Source organism: Hakea prostrata, chromosome 9, assembly GCF_041222555.1.
Source record: "Hakea prostrata isolate BN-2017 chromosome 9, UWA_Hpros_2, whole genome shotgun sequence".
Classification (NCBI taxonomy): domain Eukaryota; kingdom Viridiplantae; phylum Streptophyta; class Magnoliopsida; order Proteales; family Proteaceae; genus Hakea; species Hakea prostrata.
In genome coordinates, this window is record NC_142608.1 from 61,222,844 (window position 1) to 61,249,754 (window position 26,911).

General features: G+C 40.6%; 1 protein-coding gene, 1 long non-coding RNA gene and 2 pseudogenes across 3 annotated transcripts; all 4 read right to left on the bottom strand.

The window, feature by feature from the left end:
* Positions 1-212: 212 nt before the first annotated feature.
* On the bottom strand, positions 213-3,050 carry LOC149005984 (uncharacterized). Its single transcript, XM_089136018.1, is given in 5 exon segments — positions 213-2,125; positions 2,128-2,291; positions 2,451-2,701; positions 2,917-2,926; positions 3,046-3,050. Coding segments are annotated over 5 exon segments (2,343 nt in total).
* A 1,510-nt stretch (positions 3,051-4,560) lies between these two features.
* Positions 4,561-7,658, bottom strand: LOC149005985 (uncharacterized; annotated as a pseudogene).
* Positions 7,659-8,477: 819 nt separating this feature from the next.
* Positions 8,478-12,938, bottom strand: LOC149005986 (uncharacterized; annotated as a pseudogene). Its single transcript, XR_016169935.1, has 3 exons — positions 11,736-12,938; positions 9,315-11,435; positions 8,478-9,206 (listed from the first exon to the last, which is right to left on the bottom strand). The product of XR_016169935.1 is annotated as an uncharacterized LOC149005986 (transcript).
* Positions 12,939-13,035: 97 nt separating this feature from the next.
* LOC149005987 (uncharacterized) lies at positions 13,036-17,355 on the bottom strand. Its single transcript, XR_016175545.1, has 4 exons — positions 15,887-17,355; positions 15,690-15,762; positions 14,274-14,354; positions 13,036-13,571 (listed from the first exon to the last, which is right to left on the bottom strand). It is a non-coding gene; the product is annotated as an uncharacterized LOC149005987 (long non-coding RNA).
* Between the last annotated feature and the right edge of the window lie 9,556 nt (positions 17,356-26,911).

Below are 26,911 nucleotides of genomic sequence, written 5' to 3' on the forward strand. Positions count from 1 at the left end.
CTTTAGCTAGCTCCCTTGTCCGTTCCAAACCTTTCATCATAGCTTCAACCTCAACAACAATGTTTTCTATGGAAGAAACCGATCATTCTAGCATAAACATAAGAAAACAATAGGATTAATTAAGATGTATAGAAGTAGTATTGAATGAATATATGGTTAAGATTTAAAAATTGATCAAAAGTAATAGTTAAATTTCGTCAATGTACCTCCCCTTAGTGACTTGACTTTTCTATCATTTGCTCTTCTGGATTATCTTTTAACCAAGCTTCGTGCACCTTCAAAATGAGCTCCAAAGAAAGCAATACCTTATCCATTGGGGGTCGAGAGTCACGGCCATATTGAATGCATAAACATACAAGCGCCTTGAATTTATCCATTGATTCTGGAGAATACTTCCCTTTAAGCCGTCCGTCCACAACAATATTATTCCGGGTTAGCTTTCGGTATTGCAAGGCTCCTTTTCCAAGTTGACGCGTGCGTGAGCGGAGAGTGAGCGTGCCCATCCCTGGAGCTAAAATCATCTGACCACGGACAACCTCAAGCAGTGTTACACCCAAAGAGTAAACGTCAGATCTGTCAGTCAATACGCTAGTTCCAACGTATACTGGATCAATAAATACAGGGGTTCCCTTCAAATAATCAGTCCATACACCATGTTCAATTTTTTTATACGTATATATATATTTTGGTTTGATTTTCTTATATTTTTCACTATCCATTAATGTTTGATCAGGACCTTCAAATATTACTGAGATTCCAAAATCTGCTATCTTAGCCATAAATTTATCATCCAATAGTATGTTCTCTGTCTTAACATCCCTGTGGATTACTTTCATCTCTGATGGGCCCGTGTGGACATAGTGGAGCCCTCTTGCAGTACCTATACAAATCTCTAATCTTTGCTTCCATGTCAATGTTTGGAGTTGATTTTTTCCAATGCCACAGAGATGTTGGCGAAGATTCCCCTTTGTCATATACTCATACACCAAAATCATCTCATTATCTTCCTCACAGAACCCAAGCAGTGAAACCAGATGCATATGTTTGAGCTTTGAAAGAATCGTAATCTCATTCAAAAATTCTTCCCTTCTTTCTCCAGGTTTCCCTCCCTGATCAGCAACTTTGATGGCTACCCACGAACTGGCTTTTTCCAAATAACCCTTATAAACTTTGCCAAACCCACCCGCTCCAATCATGAGTGATTGATCAAAATTCTTTGTTGCATCTTTAATCTCTTTTAATGTGAACTTAATTGGCTTGTTTGATGGCTCAGCTTGAGTATTTGGCATGTTTGTTACCAATTTATTTTGCTCCTTTTCTGTTGTGAAACCCTCAAGAAGTCTCTCTGTGGCTGTGGAACCATTTGGATCTAGACATCGTGTAAAGACTCGAGTTGCTACTGTAACAGGGTTGTTGAATCCAATGGTTCTTTGAGATAAAGGATAACAACAAATGGGATTCTCTTCAATAGGACCCATGTTTATGTTTTCTCTTTGGTTGCGCAAAGACGAAAGCCGGTAGATCGAAGCCTTTCCGGCTTTCAATTTCCGCAATGTAATTTTCCACTCTTCTTTGTTGCTAATAGCTGACAAATAACACCCCAACAGCTCTAGAGTTGAAGGGATCCCTCTTGAATAACTTACCACATCATGTGAAAGTTGCATATATTCTTGAGGAGGTTCATCACTTGAGAAGGCATGCAAACTAAATAAACGAAGAGACTCCTCATGGTTAAGCTCTTTAACCCAATAGATTTTGTCCACTTTGGCCACATTCAATAGGTGCTCGTCTATTGTAGTTATTATTACCCGACTTCCTTGACCAAACCAACTGACCTCACCAGCCAAGCCATCTATTTGTTCTTTACTATCCACACCATCAAGAACAAGAAGAACATTTTCTTTACGAAGTTTTTGTTCTATCTGTGTTCTACCTCTATGATGATCAACAATGTCAAAATCTGTTTTAAAGATGTCTTTAAGAACTCGATTCTGCATATAAGCAAGGCCAATGCGATCCATTGTTTTGTTAACGTCTGAAATAAAACTTTGTTTATCGAAGCGTGAATGGATATGATTATAGATAGCCTTAGCAATGGCTGTCTTCCCAATGCCACGAAGGCCAGGATTCCTATGAATTGAACATCTTGAGAACCAATACTTAAATAAGGTAAGAGATCTTGTACACGAGAACTCATATCAATTGCATGTCTACATTCAGCCAAGTAGGTGCTACTAATGAGCTCATCTACAACCCTTTTAACAACTAATTCAACAATCTCTGCTTGATTCCTGTAATAATTTAATGCAAATAAAAAAAATAAAAAAACTCAATAATAAAAGTGACTTTGATAAGAAAATTTCAATCTTTATAATCAAATAAACAAACACCGTAAAAAATTGCTAATGACATGTCAAAATAGGTTTAAATTTTATGGGATTGAGACTTACTTGTTATTGTCAATAACTTCTCCTTTCAAGTTTCCAATCACCTTCAAAGCTTTCCTCCAACTGTCTACAATCCCAGGCTCAAAATTCTTCTCGTGTTCCCTAAATGCTTCTTCAAAACTCCCGCTTTGATTCCGAACATGTGAGGGATCAATATGGAAGAATATAGGCAGCACCAATTGACCATTGGAAATTGGGATGTTACCAAGGTATAAAAGTTCGTCAAAAATTTCTGTCTCACGGCAGTTCCCGGACTGAACTTGGTGAATAGGCCAAATTTTTACTCGATATCCCTTTGGTTGTCGATTTCAACCTTCATTTTGAAGGGTATTTTAAGTCATTTTGGGCCCAAATTTGGTGTCTAGCGTAATTTGATGTCAATAAACACACTGAGACTTGGCAAATTTGAATTATTTCCTTTAAATTTTTCCATGCAAATTCTCCTCCCTAGTGACATCTGGCATGTTACCTTTTGAGGCCTGAATCATTAGAACATAATTAAAAAGATTGCTTGATGACCTTGAAGACTCCGCTACAAAATCCCTTCGCAATTTAAATTGTTTCCATAAATTATTCCATGCATATTCTCCTCCCTAACCGCATTTGACACATTCCTTTTTACTGAGTAGATTATTAAGAATGTCGTTTTGGGGTATGGCCAAAGTTAGTAAGACATATGGCAATTAATCAGCCCATATGGCAAGTAGTATATTTTCAATTAATCGGTTCAATAAGTCATGTATGTCAATCATACGTTAAATGTATATACGTGCTTGAATACAACTTATTTGAATAAGTACAGGAGCAAAAATACGAATCAATAGCAAATTGATCTTTTGCATTTAGCACAAAATTTTTTATACTTCCATAAATATTCCATATAAAAAAAAAAAGACTAAAACCTAATTTGAGACAACTTTTCATTCTTCTGTATCTCTACATCTAGGATAAACAAAGAAAATATATAAAAAACATTCGTAACATAACTCATCAAAACCAAAGCATTGTTTAGATATATATATATATATATATATATATAAATTGGAGTATCAATATTGCTTCTAATCCGGTGTTTCATGAAAGAACTAAATACATTGAAGTTGATTGTCATTTTGTTCGCGAGAAGATTCAGGATGGAACTATAGAAACCCATTATGCAAGAAATAAAAATCAGCTTGCAAATGTTTTCGCCAAAACCTTATCAAATGGATTGTTTCAAATTACATTGAGCAAGTTGATCTCAGATGATGTTTTCGATCCAGCGGCCGGGTCCGCGCCCGCGTTTCCTTTCCACTTGAGTGATGAGTTATGATTCCCATCGTAACTTGTTAGTCTCCCAACTCTATAAGAAGACTAACAGAGAGGGGAGTCATATTATAATTTAAGTTCTTGTGGAATTCTTACTATTTTCTATTTAAAGATAATGAAACTTCACCTCAGAAATAAGTTGATTAGAATTTTTTTACCGTAGATGTAGACTTCACAATGAACGTCGAACCACGTTAATTATTGGATTCTTGTGTTTGAATGTTTATGATAAGTTTAATAGGTAGTATGATTTTTTTAATCTTAATTCACAATCAGGAGAACATGTATAGAAGTTTGATTCTCAATGCTAGTGATATCTCTAGTAGATAATTTTGAAATCGATCAAAATGTTACCGCTCAGAAACTCGAAGGATTCAATGAGATCCCCACTTATGTGGCTTTTCTTCATTAATTCCCACTGCTCCTCTTCAACGTTAAAATTGATAATCCTACTTGCTGCAAGAAATAAAGAGAGGCAGGTGGGGAAGATAGGGTTTTCTTTGTTTTCATTACTAAAGTGAAAAAGCCACACCAGTAAAGAAAAACAAAAAGGAAAGTAAGATTATGCAAACCCTCAGGCTGGGGGAGTAATAAAATCATATACCATATCTTGGCAGCCTAGCAGCATTCCTTTTGATCTCCAATATGATCAATTTTGATCATCTCTGAGCTTGACTGTCGTGAATTTGTAAGTCATCTCTCACTCTAGCATAAGCATAAGAGAGCAATAGGGTTAATTAATAATAATATAAAAAAAATATTGAATATGTGATAGAAAATTAATTGATGGATCAAAATAAACCAACTACTTCCCACGGCTGCAGTCCGATGACTTTTCTGAATTAATTTGTTTATTTGCACTTACGGTTAACCAATCTTCATGCAACTTCAAGACACGCTCCAAATCTGACAACACTTCCTCCATAGTCGGCCGGTGCTGACCCTCCTTGCGAATGCATTTCTCTACAATCTCCTCAAATAACTCCATTGATTCAGGAGAATACTTCCCTATAAGCCATCCGTCCACTCGGCGTGTACGGCATCTGTCCACTCGGAGGGGAAGCAACATTACTCTAGCAAATTCTCCGTTGGTTAAATGATAGCTAAACGTGCTCAACAACCTGTTGTAGAAAGGTTGTTGACCACAAACAACCTCAAGCAATACTACGCCAAAAGAGTAAACATCAGACTTGTCAGTGAATCTTCCAGTTTCTACATATTCTGGATCAATATATCCAGGGGTTCCCTTCAACTTATGTATTATTTTTTCTTCTGGATGCCAACCCTTCAAATCATCAGTGCAGAAATCATGGGTATTATCCGATATCAGATTAGGACCTTCAGATATTACTGAGATTCCAAAATCTCCTACCTTAGCCATAAACTTTTCATCCAATAGTATATTATCTGTCTTCACATCCCTATGAATTACTTTCATCTCCGGTGAGCCACTGTGGAGGTAGTGGAGTCCACGAGCAACATCTATGCAAATCTGTAATCTCTCCTTCCATGTCAAATTATGGTGAAGGAGACAGTGGCGAAGACTCCCCTGTACCATATACTCATACACCAAAATCATCTCATCCTTTTCCTCACAGAAGCCAATTAGTGAAACCAAATGCCTATGCCTGACATTCGATAGAACCGTAATCTCATTCAGAAATTCTTCCCTTCTTTGTCTAGATTGCGAATGTGGCAGATCAGCAACCTTGATGGCTACCCACCGACTGCCTTGCTTCAGAAAACCCTTGTAAACTGTACCGAACCCACCATTTCCAATCTTGAGTGATGCATCGAAATCCTTTGTTGCAGCTTTCATCATTTTCAATGTGAACCTAATTGGCTTATTAGGTGATTCATCTTGATTCTTTGCTCTGCTTGTGAACTGCCTGACAACTCTATCATTGGCAGCTTTGGAGCCATTTGGATCCAGTGATCCTCCAATATTGAATTTAGCTAATTTATCTTTGTTCTTGGGTGTTGTGAGCCGTCCAGTACCATTCAGATTTTGTGAACTCCCTGTGACTGTAATTCTGTTCGTAGCTGTGGAGCCATTTGAATCTAGACATCGTGTAAAGACTTGGGTTACCATAGTAACAGGGTTGTTGAATCCATTGGTTCTCTGAAGTAGAGGGTGACAACAGATGGGATCCTCTACCATAGGACGTGTTCTTGTGTTTTTTATTCGTCCACGTAAAGATGCAAGCTGGTAGATCGAAGCCTTTCCGGTTTTCAATTTCCGCAACGTAATTTTCCAGTCTTCTTTGCTGCTAATATCCGACAAGTAACACCCCAACACTTCTAGAGTTGAAGGAAGCCCTCTTGAATAACTTACCATATCATGTGAAAGTTGTATATATTCTTCAGGAGGTTCAACCATTGAGAAGGCATGCAGACTAAATAAATGAAGAGATTCCTCATGGTTGAGCTCTTTGAGCCAATAGATTTTGTCTTTATCGACTTTGGCAACATTCAGGATACGCTCATATCTTGTAGTTATCAGTACCCGACTTCCTCCACCAAACCAACTGATCTCACCGGCCAAAGCATCTAGCTGTTCTTTACTATCTATACCATCGAGAACAAGAAGAACATTTTCATTCCGAAGTGTTCGTTCTATCATTGTTTTCCCTCTATAATGATCAAAAATGTCGAAATCTGTTTTGAAGATGTCTTTAAGAACTTGCTGCTGCAAATAAGTAAGGCCATTGCGTTCTGTCACTTTGTTAATGTCCGAAACAAAACTTTGCCTATCAAACTGTGAATGTATACAATTATAGACAGCCTTAGCAACAGTTGTCTTCCCAATACCACACAGGCCACAAATTCCTATGAATTGAACATCTTGAGAACCCATGCTTAACAAAGATAAGAGATCATTTATACGAGAGCTCATACCAATTGGATATTTACATTCAGCCAGATACGTGTTACTAACCAGCACGTCTGAAACCCTTTTAACAATTAATTCAACAATCTGTGCTTGATTCCTGTAATAATTAGTTATAAAAAATAAATATCGCATCAATAAAAAATATAAATTTACTTGGTTGAGAAAATAATAAATACACACAAAGAATATGGAAATACGCATTTTTATAGAAGAAGTGGGGATTTGCAGCTTAAACAGAAGTCTCATCGAAGTGATAAAGAGCTTCAACATAACCTAATTTACTAAAAAAGAAATTTCGTTCGTTTTTGGTAAAATTTCAAAGTATTACTTTATTCCAGCACTAAAGTGACTTTGAGAAGAAAATCTGAACCTTAATAATAATAAAATAAAAAGAAAAAAACGATGTGAAAAATTAATTATGAAATTTGAATTTTCTGGGTTGAGATTTACTTGTTCTTGTCAATGAATTCTCCTTTCAAACTTCCAATTGCCTTCAAAGCTTTCCTCCAACTGTCTACAATCTGAGGCTCAAAATTCTTCTCATGTTCCTTGAATGCTTCTTCAAAATTCCCAGTCTGATTCCGAACATGTGAGGGATCAACATCAAAGAATATGGGCAACACCAATTGACCATTCTCTATGTGATATCGATGAATCTAAGCAAGTTCCAGTAGACACCATTTGCTGTCAGCATATCTTTGAGAGAAGACAGGGATTGAGATTTTGGACAGACCAATTGCTCTAAGGCAAGCTGGTCCAATAGCTTCTCCAGTCCATAACTTTTCACTATCAAGAAACACATCAATTCCTTTGATTTTCATCACTAAGTGAAGGAATCCAACGAAGTTATTACGAGTATCTACACCCCTAAAGTTGAGAAAAACATCAGGATTAGAAGATCCAATCGTGATGGTAGTGGAAGCATAATCTGGTACTGCTGCCATAATTTGCTCTTGGAGAAAGAAAGAGATTGATGGGTGCTCAAAAAGGATTATCTGTTTTCTCAAGGAACTCTTTTTGCAAACAAAACCAAATTTGTGAATTGTGGATGTGTAGTGGAAGGCATGTTGCAACGTCAACTGGTGGGCTTTCTGTGTTGCTTGCTCTCTCCTCCCTTTTAATTTTTAATTCCCACAACGATTATTGACCCAAAAAATCCCAACAATTGAAAATATTTAAGAGGAGACATTGAGCTTGACCTTGTATTATCCCACCATGAAACTATTGACCTTCGGCTTTTTATAAAATGGACTTCTAGAAATTGTAGCTTTCTCTACTAAAAATTTTGAACGGGTCTCCCTATATGTATATATTATCTTAAGAACGAAGGGTTGATGAGTTGTTGTGCATCATCGACTCCGAAATGAGGAAAACCCCAAAATCTCAAAAACTGATGATCCCTTGAAGACATCCATCCCTGGAAGGTCAGGTCTTCTTTATATTGTTTTCACATGCAAGGTCAGATGGCTGTAGAAGGGAAGAAATATGAACATTGTGAATCATTGGTGAGAGGCAACCGGATTCTAAGAACTGGGACTGCCATGGGCAGAGCTGGAATTTAGTATAGGAGGGGATCGAATTATGAAGAATCATGTGCCTTCGTTTTTACAAATTATCAAATACTAAAAGCTAATAATAGATGATGATCTTTTTAATCCATACAATCCAATGGGCTTTGAGGACTCAGAAACGTTATGGTTTCAGAATTCCAGAGAGAAATACGTTTCTGATGGGGACAGGAATATCAGGTACTATCACACATTCACATGGCAGCTAGAATTCACAACCACCAAAGAAGAATTCTGACCCTCAAACACGAGGGACAAACCCTTAGGAATACTGTGGGTATTGCTATAGCCTTTGCTAACTTTATGAAAAACCTTTTCACTACCTCCCTTTTTCTTGACCCTGATTTAGTGGAAGGTTTTTTTCCCCCTCTGGACCCTAATCTAATCCCACACAACATTTCTAACCCACCATCTCTTGAGGAAATTAAAGATGTCTTGTTCTCTATGAGTCCCCACAAAGCACCAGGTTTTGATGGATTCAATGTCTTTTTTTACCAAAAAAACTGGGACTTAATCTCTAATGAACTTCAAGCCTTTGTCAATAACTTCTTCTCCCACCTCACCCTCCCATTTGGAACAAACCACACTCTTCCATGTTTTATTCCAAAACGGGACAACCCTGAGGAGGTCTCGAACTTCAGACCCATTAGCCTTTATAATGTTAATTACAAGATTGTGACTAAAATTATGGCTAGAAGACTCAAACCCTGCCTCCTAAACCTCATCTCACATTCTCAAGGAACCTTTGTCTCAAACAGACAAATCAGTGAGACCGTTGTCTTTTACAATTCTAAAATAAAATGACAGCGGCGGCAGCAACCAACTCCCCCTCCATCCAAAGCATATCCACCCTTTGCTCCGTTGCCGGTACCACTTTAGTTTGAGCAAACTCTTGAGCATGTTTGGAAGTCATCTGTCACTCTATTTTTTTGGAAATGAGGTTCATCCGGGCCAGCTTACGCACACCACGACTACAAGTCATCTATCACTCTAGCATAAGCATAAGAAAACAATAGGGGTTAATTATTTAAATAAAAATATTGAATGTATGGTTGAGAATTAATTGATCAAAAACAATAGTGAATTTCATTGACGTACCAGCAACTGCTTCCAACGGCCATCTGGGAACTCTTTTACAAACAATTTTTTTCTGCAATTTTAACAAATCATCATGCAACTTCAAGACGCGCTTCAAGTCCGACAATACTTCCCCCATTGTGGGTCTATGCTCGCCGTGATTGTGAATGCATTTCTGTACAATCTCCATATATAACTCCATTGATTCAGGAGAATACTTCCCTCTAAGCTTTTCGTCCACAGTGAGAGGTTGCAAGACGACTCTAGCAAATCTGAATGATTCAAGAGAATAGTTCCATATAAGCTTTTGGTCCCCAATGAGAGGTTGCCAGGCATCTCTATTAAATCTGGATGTGTGAAAGCAGCTAAACGTGTCGAAGACCCCATGGTTCACATTTTCAAAAGGTGTCTTGCCACAAACAACTTCAAGCAGTAATACTCCAAAAGAATAAACATCAGACTTGACAGTTAGTGTCTTAGTCTCAACATAATCTGGATCAATATATCCAGGGGTTCCCTTCAACAGATCACGAGTTCTACCGGATTCCCAGGTTTCACTGGATTCATGATTTGATATTACTGAGATCCCAAAATCTGCTATCTTAGCCATAAACTTGTCATCCAATAGTATGTTATCTGTCTTAACATCCCTATGGATTACTTTCATCCCAGCTGAGCCCTCATGGAGGCAGTGAAGCCCTTCTGCAACACCTATGCAAATCTCTAACCTCTTGCTTCCAAGACAGTGGACTTTGCTTCCGAGGCAGTAGACCCTGCTCCCAAAAACCACGGTCATAGAGATACTCGCGAAGATTTCCCTTTTCCATATACTCATACACCAAAATCAATTCATTCTCTTCCTCACAGAAGCCAAACAGTGAAACCAAATGCCTATGCCTGAACTCCGATAGAATAGTGATCTCTTTTGAAAATTCTTCCCTGCTTTCTCAAGATTTGGCAATCTTGATGGCTACCCATCGATTAGCTTGTTCCAAAAAACCCTTGTAAACTGTACCAAACCCACCCTTTCCGATCTGGAGTGATGCATCAAAATTTGTTGTTGCAGCCTTAATCTCTTCTAACGTGAACCTAATTGGCTTGTTGTATGATTCATCTTCATTCTTTGCTCTACTTGTTACTGATTCAATTTGCTGGTTTTCTGTTGTTAAACCCTCACAAACTCTCTTTGTAGTTGTGGAGCCATATGGATCTATATATCGTGTAAGAACTTGAGTAACCACTGTAACAGGGTTGTTAAATCCAATGGTTCTTTGAAATAGAGGTTGAAGACCAAGGGAATTCTCTTCCATTCGGCTAATCCTTATGTTTTCTCGTTGTCTGCGTAAAGATGCAAGCCTATAGATTGAAGCTTTTCCAGCTTTCAATTTTTGCAGTGTAATTTTCCACTCTTCCTTGCTGCTAATATCCGATAAATAACATCCCAACACCTCTAGAGTAGAAGGCAACCCCCTTGAGTAATGTACCACATCATGCGAAAGTTGCATATACTCTTCGGGAGGTTCAAGCATCGAGAAGGCATGCAAACTAAACAACTGAAGAGATTGCTCGTGGTTGAGCTCTTTAAGCAAACAGATTTTGTCTTTATTGACTTTGGCCACATTCAAGATGTGTTCATCACTGGTAGTTATTATTACCCGGCTTCCTTGACCAAACCAATTGCGCTCACCAGCTAAAGCATCTAGTTGTTCTTTATTGTGCACGCCATCAAGAACAAGAAGAACATTTTCTTTACGAAGTCTCTGTTCTATCATTGTTTTCCCTCTATGAAGATCAACAATGTCGAAATCTGTTTTGAACAAGTCTCTAAGAAGACGCTTCTGCAAATAAGCAAGGCCATTACATTCCATTGCTTGTTTGTTGACATCTGAAATAAAACTTTGCCTGTTGAAACGTGAATGGATGCAATTATAGATAGCCTTAGCAATGGTTGTCTTGCCTATGCCAGAGAGGCCACAGATTCCTATGAACTGAACATCTTGAGAACCAATACTTAATAAAGATAAGAAATCATATACGTGAGAAGTCACACCCATTGGGAATTTACATTCAGCCAAGTACGTGGTACTAACCAGCACATCCAAAACCCTTTTAACAACTAATTCAATAATCTCCGCTTGATTCCTGTAACAATTTAATGTAAAAAATAGAACAAAATAAGAAAAAATATGGAACTGCTAGAATAGCAAAATATATAGAACATGAAGAATTTGGAGCTATCCATTATTATGCATGAAGTGGGGATCTGCAGGTTACATGAATCTCATCGGAGTGATAAAAGAGCTTCAAAATAACTAATTACTTCATTCCAGCGCTAAATTGACTTTGAGAGGGAAAATTGAATCCATATAATCAAACAAACAGTGTGAAAATTTGCTGAAGATAGCTAAAAATAGTTTTGAGTTTTATGAGATTGAGACTTACTTGTTCTTGTCAACAACTTCTCCTTTCAAATTTCCAATTGCTTTCAAAGCTTTCCTCCAACTGTCCACGATTTGAGGCTCAAAATTCCTATCGTGTTCTCTAAATGCTTTTGCAAAACTCCCAGTTTGATTCCGAACATGTGAGGGTTCAACATCGAAAAATATGGGCAACACTAGTTGACCACTAGACATGTAACATTTATGAATCTGAGCAAGCTCCAGCAAACACCATTTGCTCTCTGCGTATCTTTGAGAGAAAACAGGGATTGAGATTTTGGACTGATCGATTGCTCTAAGGCAGGCTGGTCCAATAGCTTCACCAATCCATAACTTTTCACTATCAAGAAACACGTCGATTCCTTTGATTTTCATAACCAAGTGAAGGAGTCCGACGATGTTATTACGGGTATCTTCTCCCCTGAAGTTGAGGAAGACATCAAGATTAGAACATCCAAACGTGATTGTAGTGGAAGGGTAGTCCATTTCTTGCTGTTGCAGAGAGAGAGAAAGAGATTGATAGAAAGAAGTCTCAGTTTCCTCAAGAAACTCTGTTTGCTCACAGAAACGAAGTTGGTGCTTTGTGGGAACCATCATTTGATTTTCACATGACCTTTCCAAAGCGAAGAATCGAGTGGAAGGCGCGTTGCCACGTCTACAGCAATTGAAAATTTCCTAGAGGAGAAGTTGACTAGTAAACGGATACAGAGCCGCCATTGTTGTCATGATTCAGCAAATGGAAATATCCTAGAGGAGAAGTTTACTAGTAAAAGGATTCAGAGCCGCCAGGAGTTAAAATGTGTGGAGAAATATAGTTTACACCAAATTACGATTTTGATTTCTCTACTGTTAATTTCATATTCCGGTTCCAAACATTCACAAATCATTGAGCAGCTTGCTTGTCAGGCTTTTGACTGCATTCTTTCTGGCCACAGTGATGAACCGAACCACTTCAAAACAGTGCTGCATTTTCATCAAAATTTTGAATCATAATTGAAAGGAGTTTGAAGAGAAAGGAATGGCCTTCAAATTATTGATTTTTGGAACATGCAATTTTATATATGTTGGAAATGGAGGGCATTATATCATGTAAAGCGGAACATCGTCCCTAACCCTCAGGGTATGCGAACTCTAATCTCTTACTTAGAAGCATGGAAGGTAATTTCGGCGAATTCGCTGATGTCGGTACTCAGCGAACCGACAGTGTGGGGCGAAACAAAATAGGCCGGATTTCTCGGCGATATCTCGGCTTTTCTCGCCGAACTGGAGGGATCCGGCCGATTTCTCAAACATTCGGTCCCCTCTGTTTCTCCCTGGTTGCTCTGTCGCCGAGACAAGGCTTCACAAGAGAATCATGTTCGTCATTTTCTAATGGAAAACCAGAGAATCCAGCCCCATTAACAGAAGAAATAAACCCTAAAAATTCCCAAAATCTCAAACCCTAGCCTTAAAAACCCAATCTTGAATGAAATCCCTACATTTGAAGGGAAGAAATGCAAAAAAAAAAAAAAAAACAAGAGAATCGAACAAGGAATTGACAGTGTTGGCGATGGTTTGTGATTTTTCTCCTCGTTTTCGAACTCGTTACTCGTTTGCTCTTATTTCTTCTTGTAAGCTCCAGGTGTTGTCGTCGTCGGAGAAGGAACAGAGAATTTCAGGGAAGAAGAGAAGCCTAAAAACCACCTCTGCAACGAATCAAGCCTTTACCGCTCCAACTCCATCTGCAACGAACCAAGCCTAAAAACGATCTACCTCCATCAGCAACTAATCATCTGAAAACCTTCATCTGCAACGAACACTTCTACCGCTCCACTCCATCGCTTCACCTCCATGACTGCATCTGCAAAGATGAAGGTTCACGGTTCACGAAACCTAAAGTGATTTGGCCAGTTTTGATTTTTATAATTTATTATCCCAATTCCCACATTCCCACTCAGTTTTGTTTTTTATATTATCCCACATTTCCATTCTCCCAAGCACTGTGATGTCACTATGTCAGGTCACATGTGATTGTTTTTATTTTATTTTTATTTTCAATTGTCCAGCAGCCATCTCCATCAACGACAAATGCCAACGAAAATTATAATTTCTCGCCGAAGTTTCGGCAAAATTTCGCCGGTTCCCTAGGTTCGCCGGCTGGCGAACCGGCGAATTTTTCCGAAACTTCGTTCCATGCTTAGAAGTGCTGTTTTTTTTAACCAATTTTGCCACATTGGGGTTAGTAGCCTTCAAATTTTGGAGAGAGAAGAAATTGCTGGAAGAAACACACCATAAGCCCTACTCATTGTATTCCTGTAAAAATTCTTTAATTATATTAACCCCAATTATAAGCTGCATATTCAAGCTCCAAACAGAACTTGCTTGCTGATCCACCAAAAGAACAATATTTCCTAACAGGGCTCTTACTCTGCACTTCACCATTTTGTTTACTTACAAACATGAGTTATCATAAACAAAAAATTGTATATTGTAAAAACATTTTTTTCACGAAGAACTGAAATTCATTTTAAAGAGCAGGAAGAACTCAGGAAATCATACTTACATAGTTTTGATCAACACCAAATATTGGAATATGGGTGTAATTGCCTTCCAAGCTAGAGAGTGAACTATGTGATTGCGCTCTCTAGGAATAGAAACAAAAAATTGTGAGTAATAAAATAAGAACAGTGATTAAGGATATCTTCCATATATCAAAAACTCAAAAGAGAAATTAGGCCTGGGACAGCAGCATCTTAATTACCATCTGTGAGTTGTCAAACATTACCAAAATGCAATTAAGGATCATAAGCCAAAATTAGACTGTCAGAAAAATACATAAGAGACATGAAAGTAATCAAGCTTACAGTTCCCAAATCAAGAAATAAGCAATAGAAACAAGAAATCCATGACCCATATATGCAAAAGAAAGTTTTCCCAACTTTTTCTCTTAGGCTCTATGATCTGATTAGTCATGATTTTCGATCAGTAGAACATACGTAGAAGTTTGATTCTCAGTGCTAGTGGTATCTGCAGTCAATTTGAAATCAACCTTGTAAAATATTTCTGCTCAGAAACTTGAAGGATTCACTGAGATCCCCATTGACGTCTCTAGGACTTTTCTTCACTAATTCCCATCACTCCTCTTCAGTATTCAAATTGATATATATTCACACAAATGAGCAAGATGTTTGACCAAAGTAATAACAGTTTGAGAACAGCTGCAGGAAATAAAGAGTGGCATGAGAGGAAAACAGGGTCTTCTTCATTTTCATTACTAAAATGAAAAAGCTCCAACAGTAAAAAAAACAAAAAGGAAAGTAAGATATACAATCCCTCCGGCTGGGGACAAGAGAAAAATCACATACAATATATCTTGGCATCCCTAAGGGCCTGTTTGGTTACATGAATTCGGAGATTTCAAATCTTTGGATTCACAAATGGGAGATTTATAGCTGTTTGGTTGTGTGAATCTCTAGATTCATGAAATCTAGAGATTCACCTTTTTACACTAAAAACGTGAATCTGCAGATTTTTGGGTATAAGGTGAAATCCAAGGATTTCATTTCTACAACAAAAGTGTTAAACATTTGAACCGTGACTCCATAAATATTTTTTTAGGATATATCTATAGATTTCATTCCAAAGATCTAGGCTAACCAAACAGTTAATTTTATGAACCATGACTCCATAGATTTGAAATCTATAGATTTGAAATTTCTAAATTTTTGAAATCTTCAGACTCAAATAACCAAACAGGCCCTAAATCTTGGCCATTTCTGAGCTTGCTGATTGTCCTGGGATTTGCCATTGCCTTCATCAACAATTAGCTACCGGGTTAGCATGATGAAGTGAGAGATCTTCCATTCAATTTCATGTAAGTATCCCAAAATATTCCACCATTTTTGTAACACAAACCATGTAACTTAACGATTCTTAAATAAAATGACAGCAGCAACCGACTCCATTGGATTGGATTTACCTTAATGTTAACCAATCTTCATGCAACTTCAAGACACGCTCTCAAAAGAACCTCAATGCTAATTTAAGTTGACCTATTAATGAAAACAGCAACTTGAGCACATCAGTGAACCTGGTTCAATTGACTTAACCAAAAACATCAAAAAAAAAAAAAAAAAAAAAAACACACCCACACACAACACAAACAAACAAACATACTTTGGAGCCTATTTAGGCCAGAATCGCTTTTATTCTTCTCCAAGACCCATTTGATCTACTTCAACCAGGGCTAAGGCCTAAGTTCACCAAGCATCAAGTGGAAAATATAATTGAACTGATACATGCTCTGGTTCTGCGTCTCTGAAAGCCTTTCTGTTGAAAGGCACGATTCAACAAGTTTGGTGTGAGATTGATTTATGACTTAGTTTAACAGGGTGCTGCACAGGGTAAACATGTGAGTTTCTCAAGTTTTTCACTCATATATGTTTCTGTCAGATAGGGAGGGGAGCAAATAAGAAACATAAGCCAAAACTCAGTTTGCACGAAAAATACAGAACAAATATAAAAGTAACCAATCTTACAGTTCCAAGATCAATATATACTATAGAAACAAGAAATCCAGGAACAATATATGCAACTTTTTCTCTTAGGCACTATGATTTGATTCATCTTGATTCTCGATCAGTTGAACATACATGCATAGAAGGATTTTTTTCTGCAAGTGGTATCTGCAGTTGATGTTTAATTGAAATCAAACTTATAAAAAATTATATTGCTCAGAAGCTCAATGGTTTCATAAGGATCCACATTAATGTCTTTAGATATTCACTTCACCAATTCCATCCGCTCCTCTTCTAAGGTTCAAACTGATTTTTGAACAAATGAGGGAGACGATCACTGAAGAGAGAATTTTACGTGCTGTAGGAAATAAAGATAGACATGAGAGAAAAACAGCGATTGATTAACATAAAATTAATCAATGCATGGTAATGGTTGAGATTCAATTCACCAAACTTAAGCAATAGTTAATTATTTTCATCAACATACCATCCTCAAAGTAATTCCCACGGCCGTCTTGTGAATTCTCTAGCTGTCATTTTCTTTTCATCACTTTTCAATTTACATTTCAGCCAAGCTTCATGATTATGCAAGGCAAGCTTCAAATCCGACAACACTTTCTTCATTGTGGGTCGATGCATACCCTCCTTGCAAATGCATTTCATTACAATCTCCTCAAATAACTCCATTGATTTAGGAGAGTACTTCCCTTCAAGCCATTCATCCCCGACAATGTAGGGGTAAACTTCAAGCAATACTATGCCGAAAGAGTAAACATCAGACTTTTCAGTGAGTGTCCCAGTTTGAACATATTCTGGATCAATATATCCAGGGGTTCCTTTCAAATCATCAGTACACACCTGATGCGTCCAAAATCTGCTCAGCCCTTAGATCTCCTCGTGATGACCTGCAAAACGAAAGCGTCAGATGTGGCCCGACCGCTGGGGTCGGGAGTCCACCTCCGAAGGCTAAGTCAATTGATGAACTTAATCACAAACGGCTCTGCTAGAAGCACAGAGCTAAGGAATGAAGAACTGGGAAAGGTGATCTAGATAGCAGATCGCTGATAGTTTAGGTCTATCAGTATGTATCTGAACCTGAGTCTCAGATAGTATTCTTTTCGATCCCCTCACCTTGTATGGTAGTGAGGTTTATATAGAGTGTACCTTCGAATCTCCTTCATTGGATGCACTTGAGCCTTCTTCGGGTAGTCGTTGGATCTTAACTGTTAGATCCGTTGAGCAATAGACTTCTACTAGTTTGGACTAGTAGAGGACTCCTAAGATAACCTTTAGGTTATGTGATGGTTATCCCTTCGATAATGATTATCCATGACCGTCAATCCGAGTCTGCCATCATTAGGGTGATTACCCTAATCCATAAGTAGGATTAGGGCACGCTTGCAACCGAATAAGCTTTCTTCTTGACAAGCCATCTTACGGATCCGGTTCGCTCGGGAGCGGAGTCGGTTCTCTCGTCTCGACCGGGGTCGAAGGTCGGACCAGGTATGAACCCGGTCTGCTCATAATTTCTCCGTATCACGAGCCCCCCAGACCAAGCGTTCGGTCGATCCCAAGGGCTTGGTTTTTAATTGGGTTCGTCGTCAGGTGATAATCTCTGCGTGCTTCATTAAATGTCATATCACATTTGATATGGAGAATTTATGATCTGACCGGGTTCATACCTGGTCCGACCCTCGACCCCGGTCGAGACGGAGAAAACCGAATCGCTCCCGAGCGAACCGGATCCGTAAGATGGCTTGTCGAAGAAGAAAGATTATTCTCTGCAAGCGTGCCCTAATCTTACTTATGGATTAGGGTAATCACCCTGATGACAGCAGACTCAAACTGACGGCTGCGGATAATCATCATCAAAGGGATAACTATCGCATAACCTAACGGTTATCTCAGGAGTCCTCTACTAGTCCAAACTAGTAGAAGTCTATCGCTCAACGGATCTTATTGATAAGATCCAACGACTACCCGAAGAAGGCTCGAGTGCATCCAACGAAGGAGATTCGAAGGTACACTCTATATAAACCTCACTACCATACAAGGTGAGGGACGGATCAATCGATCAAAAAGAATACTATCCGAGACTCGGGGTCGATACATACTGATAGACCCAAACTATCGCCGTCTCCGCTATCTAGATCACCTTTCCCGTTTCTTCATTCATTAGCTCTGTGCTTCTAGCAGAGCCGTTTGTGATTAAGTTCATCAACCGACTTAGCCTTCGGAGGTGGACTCCCGACCCCAGGGGTCGGGCCACATCCGACGCTTTCGCTTTGCAGACATCACGTGGAGATCCAAGGGCTGAGCAGATTTTGGACGCATCAATTGGCGCCGTCTGTGGGAAAGACTTGAAAAAGCCATGGTGACTAGATCAGCAGCCGCAGCAGCCGCTGCACAACGCAATTCGGTGTTCAGGATACCCGGGGTGAATAATCCAGATATTCCCCAGAAAGCCAAAATCCTATCGAGGTGGATAAAGGCCAGGGAGGACGTAATCTTCCTCCCGATACAATCCAAGATCAATTGGATCAGGTAAAGATTCAACTCTTGGAGGTGAGCCAAGCACTCCGCTTGCTCACCAGGCGAGTGGTTTTACCACAAGAACCGATCAACACGATTCAGGGAGACGTGCATTGCCACGTGACCAAAGAATGGTGAAGACCGGAATGTTGATCAGAATTTCCGTGAAGGAGACCGAGGACTTCGGAGGATTGATGATCAACCAAGGCGAGGCGATCGGTTCGACGGACCGCAAGAGAGTACAACCGATTCAAATACAAGGTTGGATACTCAGGTAAGAACTCACTCACCCACCGTCGGAAGAACCGTTCGTGATGATCGAGCGATTCGTGACGAGAGAAACGTTCGTGAAGGACGGGCTGTTCGTGATGATCGAGTAGCACGTGATGATCGTGTTAATCGAGGTCGTGATCGTATTCTGCTGAAGATCACCCGACCCGATTGGTCAAGAATTGGCCAACATCAATGAGAAGTTAGGGCAATTGGCTAAGGGAAGAATAACCGAGGATATTTACTCGGTCATTCGGAAGACTCCTTTTCTTTGAGCCAATTGCGGGATATCGGTTTCCCCATAACTTCCGTTTGTCTACCTTCTCAACATTCGATGGCTCCGGAGATCCAACAGCTCACATCGGCTATTACCAACGCACCATGGCGATTTCGGGTAATTCGATGAAATTTTATGCGAGGTTTTCGGTTCATCTCTAACCTGAGCGGCACAAAAGTGGTTTTCTAACCTCCCTCGGGAAGGATCGTAAACTTTGACGAATTGGCGCGCCAATTCATAGGGCGATTCCGCAGTGGGATACGGAGTCAAGAAAACGGAAGAAACCTTGTTTACCGTCAAACAAGGAAAGAACGAATCGATCGAGAGTTTCCGAAAAGATTCAACAAAGTGACGATGGAGATAGAAAACTTGGATGAACAGTAGCCGAACCGCTCTATTCACAGGACTCACAAATCGGAAACTCCCTGGAGTTATTACTACGGGATATACCCACGACTTATGCTTGAGTTGGTACAGAGATGCCGAAAGCGGCTGAAGTCATGGAGATTCTAGATGCGCGCCAAGGAGATAATAAAGTCTCCAATAAGGAACAAAAGGCTCCCGAGCGACGAGAAGCCAAAGAAGAATGTTCGTGATCGGGTTGGAAAATCCCAGCCTTGGCGCCAAAGATCCCCCGGTAGAAGTGAGTACACTCCATTGAATGCTCCTCGGGCCGATATTTTGAATATCCTCAAAAGAAAAAATATTTTGAAGTGGCCGCCTAAAATTCTTTTGAAACCCGGAGAGCAACAGGATCGGGAAAAGTATTGCCGATTCCACAAGGACTATGGTCATTACACTAATGATCGTCGTCATCCGAAGGCGGATATTGAGAGATTGATATCTCGGGGACATCTGTCCGGTTTTGTTAGCAGGAGAAGGGAGGAGCCACGTGGGCCAAGTGCGGCTGCCCCTAAAAGGAATTGTTCGTTTAGTTCAGAACGATCGAGGGAGGCCTCGAAGTCCAAAAAAGGCAAGGAGGTGATTGAAGCTGCTACTCGGTCACCGATCCTTACCATCTTCGGGGTCCAGAGGCCGAATCATTCCGGAGTTTAAAAACCAAATCCAAATTTGTTGGAGCCGGAGAGGCGCAGAAGCGGAAGAAGCTGAATGGTGAAGATTCTATCACCTTTAGCGAAGAAGACGAAAGAGACGTTTGTCTACCTCATGATGATGCTATAGTCATCAAGGTAGAGATTGCACGGCGGGAAGTGCATAGAGTTTTGATTGATACAGTGGTCCGCAATGACCTAATTTCTTACGAAGTGTATCAAAAATTGAAGGTGGATCAAGACTTGATGAAACCTTCATCTACACACCTATATGGCTTTGCAGGGTCATCTGCAGTAGCGGAAGGATCGGTTCAGTTGGATCTTTCCATTGGAAGTTTTCCCAAAGAAACAACTGTCCGAATCAATTTTTTGGTGGTTCGAGAACTACCAGCCTATAATATGATTCTCGGGCGACCATCTTTATCCAAGATAGGTGCTATTGTTTCGACAAAGCACCCGAAGATAAAATTCCCGATCGATATGGGAATCGGTCAAGTCTCCTCCGACCGAGAAGATCTCTCGGCAGTGTTATGTTGCCTATTTAAAAGACAAGGAGGGTCCGAGGAAGGTTACCGCCCTCCCCATAGAAGTTCGAGATGATCGGGAAGAGACAGAGATGCAAAGGCCCGAACCAAAGGAGAAATCGAGCAAATCCAGCTGTGTACCGAGGATGCGAAAAAGATTACTTATGTCGGGTCCGAACAGTGGAAGAGTTTAAAGATGAGTTGAAGTTATTTCTTCAACAGAATAAGGATGTATTCGCATGGTCTCCTGAGGACATGCCGGGATCGATCGGGCCATTGCAGAGCACAAACTCGGATAGACCCTAAAGCGAAACCAAGATATACGTAAAAGAAGAAATTTCTCTATTGAAAAGTATGAAGCCGTTCGGAACGAAGTTGAAAAACTTAAGAATTCTGGTTTCATAGAACCAATCGAGTGCCCAACTTGGTTGGCCAACGTGGTGATGGTGAAAAAGGCGAATGGGAAGTGGAGGATGTGTACAGATTACACGGATCTAAACAAAGCTTGCCCAAAAGATTGCTACCCGTTGCCTCGGATTGACCTCTTGATAGATGCTATCACTGGATATGAAACTTTAAGTTTCATGGATGCCTACTCGTGGTATAATCGGATCCTTATGAATAAGGAGGATGAGAAGTATACGGCTTTCATGACTGATCGTGAAAGCTATTATTACAAGGTCATGCCTTTTGGCCTCAAGAATGCAGAGCAACATATCGTAGGGCCGTCAACAAGATTTTCAAAGAGCCGATAGGAAAGAATGTTGAAGCATATGTTGACGACATGCTTGGTGAAAAGCTTTACAAAAGCAAATCACATTGCAGATTTGATCGAGGTTTTCTCAAGATCGAGGAAACATCAAATGAAGTTGAACCCCGAAAAATGTGCCTTTGGAGTCTCCTCGGGCAAATTCTTGGGTTTCATGGTATCACAGAGGGGAATTGAGGCAAATCCCGCCAAAATACAAGCTCGATTGATATGGAGGCTCCCAAAACTGTTCGGGATGTACAATGTTTGACAGGAGAGTTGTCGCCCTAAATCGATTTATCTCCAAGTCCTGAGAAAAATGTTTGCCTTTCTTTAAGGCACTTAAAGACCCGAAGGGCGTAAGGAAGCAAAGTGGATCGAAGAGTGCCGTAAAGCTTTCGAGGAATTAAAAGAAGCACTTGGACAACCACCGATCCCGTCTGTGCCGGAGAAGGGGGAAATATTACAGCTATATCTAGCGACATCCCTTTCGGCGGTCGGGCAAGCACGATTGTTCGGGAGAAAGATAAGAAACAAGGGCCGATTTACTATGTAAGCCACGTGTTGCTAGATGCGGAGACGAGATATTCGCAGATTGAGAAGCGAGCTCTGCTCTCATGATGGCCGCCAGGAAGCTAAGGCCATATTTTCAGTGCTCATCCAATTGAGGTATTTACAACTTTTCCTCTTAGTAAAGTTCTTAACAAACCCGATTTGTCCGGAAGGATGGTATCCTGGTCGGTTGAGCTAAGTGAGTTCCAAGTGAGCTTTAAGCCCAGGACTGCAATCAAGGCTCGGCATTAGCCGACTTTGTAGTAGAAACTACCGCACCAAAGTGGAACCCACCATTGAAGATCCTATTATACCAACCACTTGGGAGGTATATGTGGATGGTTCGAGTAATAAGGATGGAGCAAAGCGCTGGAATTCTATTAAAAAGTCCAGCAGGATTTATTATTCGATATGCTTTGAGATTCGCATTTGATGCAAGTAATAACGAAGCGGAATATGAGGCCCCGATAGCAGGACTTCGATTGTCAAAGGCATTAGCTATTGCAGATGTTACTATTTATAGTGACTCTCACTGATAGTCAACCAAGTCCAGGGGGAGTATGGCATTAAAGAACCACGCTTGCAAAAATATCGGGAGATAGTGCAGGGCATTTCAGAACCAATTCCGGAATTTGAAGATATCTCGGATTTCGAGGAATGAAAATTCAAAGGCGTATGAGCTATCCCGACTAGCCAATGCCAAGGAAAAGAATCTAGACCCTTCGGTCTACATTGAAGAGGTAACTTTTCCAAGTTATCATGAGAAAGAAATTTCTTATATTGAAGCAGAACGTTGCTGGATGGATCCAATAATTGAATATCTAAGAGATGACAAGTTACCCGAGGATCCAGTAGAGGCAAGGTTGATCAAGATTCGATCAACTAGATTTGTCATTCGGAATGGGAGACTATACAAAAGATCTTATGCTGGACCCCTTATGAGATGTATAGGCCCCGAAGGAGCAAAATCAGCTTTGGTCGAGGTTCATGAAGGAATTTGTGGCGCTCACATGGGTGGCGAGCCCCCGGCCCAAAAAATTCTAAGACTTGGGTTATATTGGCCTAAGATCCAAGAGGCTGCTATGGACTACGTTCGTCGATGTAGTAATCACAAATTCATGCTACAAGATGTCGAAGCGCCCGGCGGAAATTATGACTTCAATTCTAAATCCTATTCCCTTTGCAATGTGGGGAATTGATATCAGTGCACTGGCGACAATTACTGAGAAAAAAGTGGAGAAATTTGTGCTTGAATCAATCATATATCGCTTTGGGATTCCAAAGATAATTGTCATCGACCATGGTACTCGGCTTCGATCCGTCCACAATTTGAGCAATTCCGTGGAACATATATGATCGAGCATCGTATGTCCTCGGTGGCGTACCCCCAAAGCAATGGCCAGGTAGAGGTTACTAACCGAACGCCACCGGAAGGAATAAAGAGAAGACTCGAAGCCGACAAAGCTTCTTGGGTCGAAGAACTACATAATGTACTGTGGGCTTATAGAACTACGGTTCGAACACCTACAGGAGAAACTCCATTCAGGTTGGCATATGGATCCGAAGCATTGGCACCTGTGGAGATAATGGCGGGGACGTTACGGGATCGTGAGTTCGAGGAAAAAGCAAATGAACAAGGACTGCTTGATAGTCTTGATTTGTTGGACGAAGTTCGGGCAAAGGCAATAGCACGAACTCAACATTATCAAAGAAGGATAGCGTCTCATTATAATACTCGAGTGAAGAATCGTCGGTACTTAGCCGGAGATTTGGTGTTGAGAAACACCCTAGCTTCCGACCCGCGTCACCAAAGAAAGTTGGACCCTTCCCCGGGAAGGACCTTATATGGTTGTGAAACCGGTCGGTTCAGAGCTTACAAGTCGGAAGAACATTGATTCCCAGAAAGAGTTGGATCGTTCGTGGAATGCTAGGCATCTCAAAAAGTTTTATCCTTGAGGATGATTTCGATTTTGTTCGTGATGTAATCATTTTCAACTCAATCAATGCAATTTTTGGTTTTCAACAAACTATCTTTTGATTGGGGGCATCATACACCACATTCAAGAACAAGATCCAACTATAAGGCATCGGATGAAAATTCGTGGTGGGTCCTTCAACACTTCAACGCTTATGGAAAATTTTTCAAACTTTCTTAAGTCGGGGCATCGGATGAAAATCCGAGTGAGTTCCTTTTGCAAGGCGTCGGTTTGATACCCGAGTGAGTTCCTTCGAGACTTATTGAATTTTTGAATTATCCTTAAGTATAAGGCATCGGTTTAAAACCCGAGTGAGTTCCTTCTCGACTTATTGTATTTCTCCGGAAATCCTTAAGTATAAGGCATCGGTTTAAAACCCGATGGGCCGAGTGAGTTCCTTCTCGCACTTATTGTATTTCTCCGGAAATCCTTAAGTATAGGCATTGTTTCGGCACAACTAAGACCTAATGCAACGGCGATTCAAGTGGCTAGCAAAGTTCAAAGATAAAGTAATTTCTTATTTCTTCAGTAAGATCCAAAGAGGCCAAAGATCAAAATAATTACAAGAGCTGAATACAATCTTTGATCAAAGAAGAAAGTCATTACAGGACTCGTTAACAAGTTATACAAGATCGACGCGACTTTGCTAGAACAAACATATGAGTCAACCATTGGTGAGGAGTCAAGGAGAAGAAGAGAAGAAATGAGGATTACAAAAATATTTCGATATTCAGAAAATCCTCCGCAATTTCATACTCTTTGTCCAAATTTGTCCAGGAGAAGAATGGTCCTCGACCAAACTCGCATTCGGCACAAGCTCGTCATAATTGACTTCTTCCAACTGGAGAATAAACAGGAGAATCTTCCAGATATTGCATAATATCCGGATCGGAAGGTGGAGGATCAATCTTATCCTTGGTCCAATCGGGAGGAGGAATACCCGTGTCGGTAAATACTTCAGGATGGCAAACAAGACCGTAGGGAGTCGTATCAAAATGAGGATCTTTCCTTAATATTGATTCCCATACTTCGTTCTCACCATCCCGGTACGCCTGCAAGTTATAAGCATTCAGCATATCAACAAAAGGCTTACCGTGTAAATACTTGAAGACGCAGGCTCTGCGAACATCGCTTGGAAGGGATTCGGGCAAAGGAACGACAAATTTGCCTTTCGGGTAATGTTTCGATCCTTTAGCTCCCGACTTTCCAACTGTCCGCTCCAAATCGCCGGATCTTCTCCCCGGCATCATCCAAATCCGACCGAAGACGACCAATCATCGAATTCTTTTCTCCCGCCACCTCCCAAGCTAGATTCCGAAGGCGAGCAATCTCAACATCTTTAGCTTCGGAGATTTCCCGAAGCCTAGAAACTTCATTGCTCAACCTATCGAGTCTAGTAACCGCTTCCACTTGGTTGTGGAAGTTACCAAAGAAGACTCCCGCAAACAACTTTCGAGTTAACGAGGAGCAGAAAAGTAATTTTTCAAAATCGAGGATAATGAAGAAAGACTTACATCACCAAAGTGACTTCGTAAAGACTTCATCCGGAAGTTTGGAAAGAACTCGCGCTCTCGTAGGTCATTCGAGCAGCAAGACACCATTCCAACGCTCTGTCAAACTCGTTTGACACTAATTCAACGCGAAGGATGAGAAGGATGAACTACACCAAGCAAAGGCCGAGCTTCATCACTTGTCACCCGACGGCGCTTCCGGTAGCAAAATCCTCCAACTCGTAAGGAGAGGAGGAGGATGCCAAACAAGCACTGGAGTTAGAAATAGGAGCAGCACCGCTGGGACCACACCTTCATCGACGCCAACATAGTTGCCTCGGATGCCCGAAGAGTCTCCTTCGGGGGTGCACCAACAAAGCTCACCAACAGCTCCAGGATTGCCGGCAGCACCATCGGCAACGGAGTGATCAAGATCTTCCCGGGAAAGACGAGCGGTCACTTCGGGCAAAGGAGGCGCAGGGACGGCATCAACGTAAGCTGCAGGAATCGACTTGAAGATTCACCGCCAAAGCCGCCTTACGCTTGGAGGATTCACTAGCTGAAACCACTGCACTGGCCCCAATCACCACCGACGGAACGCTATTCTTACGAGATTTTGCTCTGATAAAGTCCGGGTTGATCTTGGGAGCCACTATGCAAAACAACAAAAAAACCAGCCGTATCGATGGTGAAATAAACGACAAAGAACAATGGGGAAACCCTAGTTTTCTAAAGCATCCGACGGACCAACAAACTAAACCCCAAGTATAACTACTGTGCAGTTTACTTCGGGGGGAAGAGGGGAAAGAGATGAGAAATCAAAAAACTCACTTGTTCAGAAATGGATAGAGTTGTCGTTGGAGTACGAGGAATACGGAGGCAGGCCGAAGGACGAAAGGTTGCTTTGGCACTTTAACAAATCTATCTTGCAGAAGTCAGGATAGATGGAGAGTACCCACGAAGGCTTTAAATAGCCTCAGATATAAGACGACGGTTGAAGGCTAAGGACAACCGACGACCCAGATCGAAACGACGCTTCGAAATCCGCAAAAAGCAAGATCGACGGTCGAAGGGATGCCACATGGAAACATGTGGAAGCAAGCACCTGATGCAGAGAAACCTCCAATCGTCGCACTGCCATTAAAATAATGGATGTATTTCCGATTCATTGGAAACAAATGAATGGTATACAAAAGCAGAAAACGTTTGAACTTCGCAGAAGGGAAACGTGCGGACTTTGCAATAAATGAAGTAGTGGGGAAG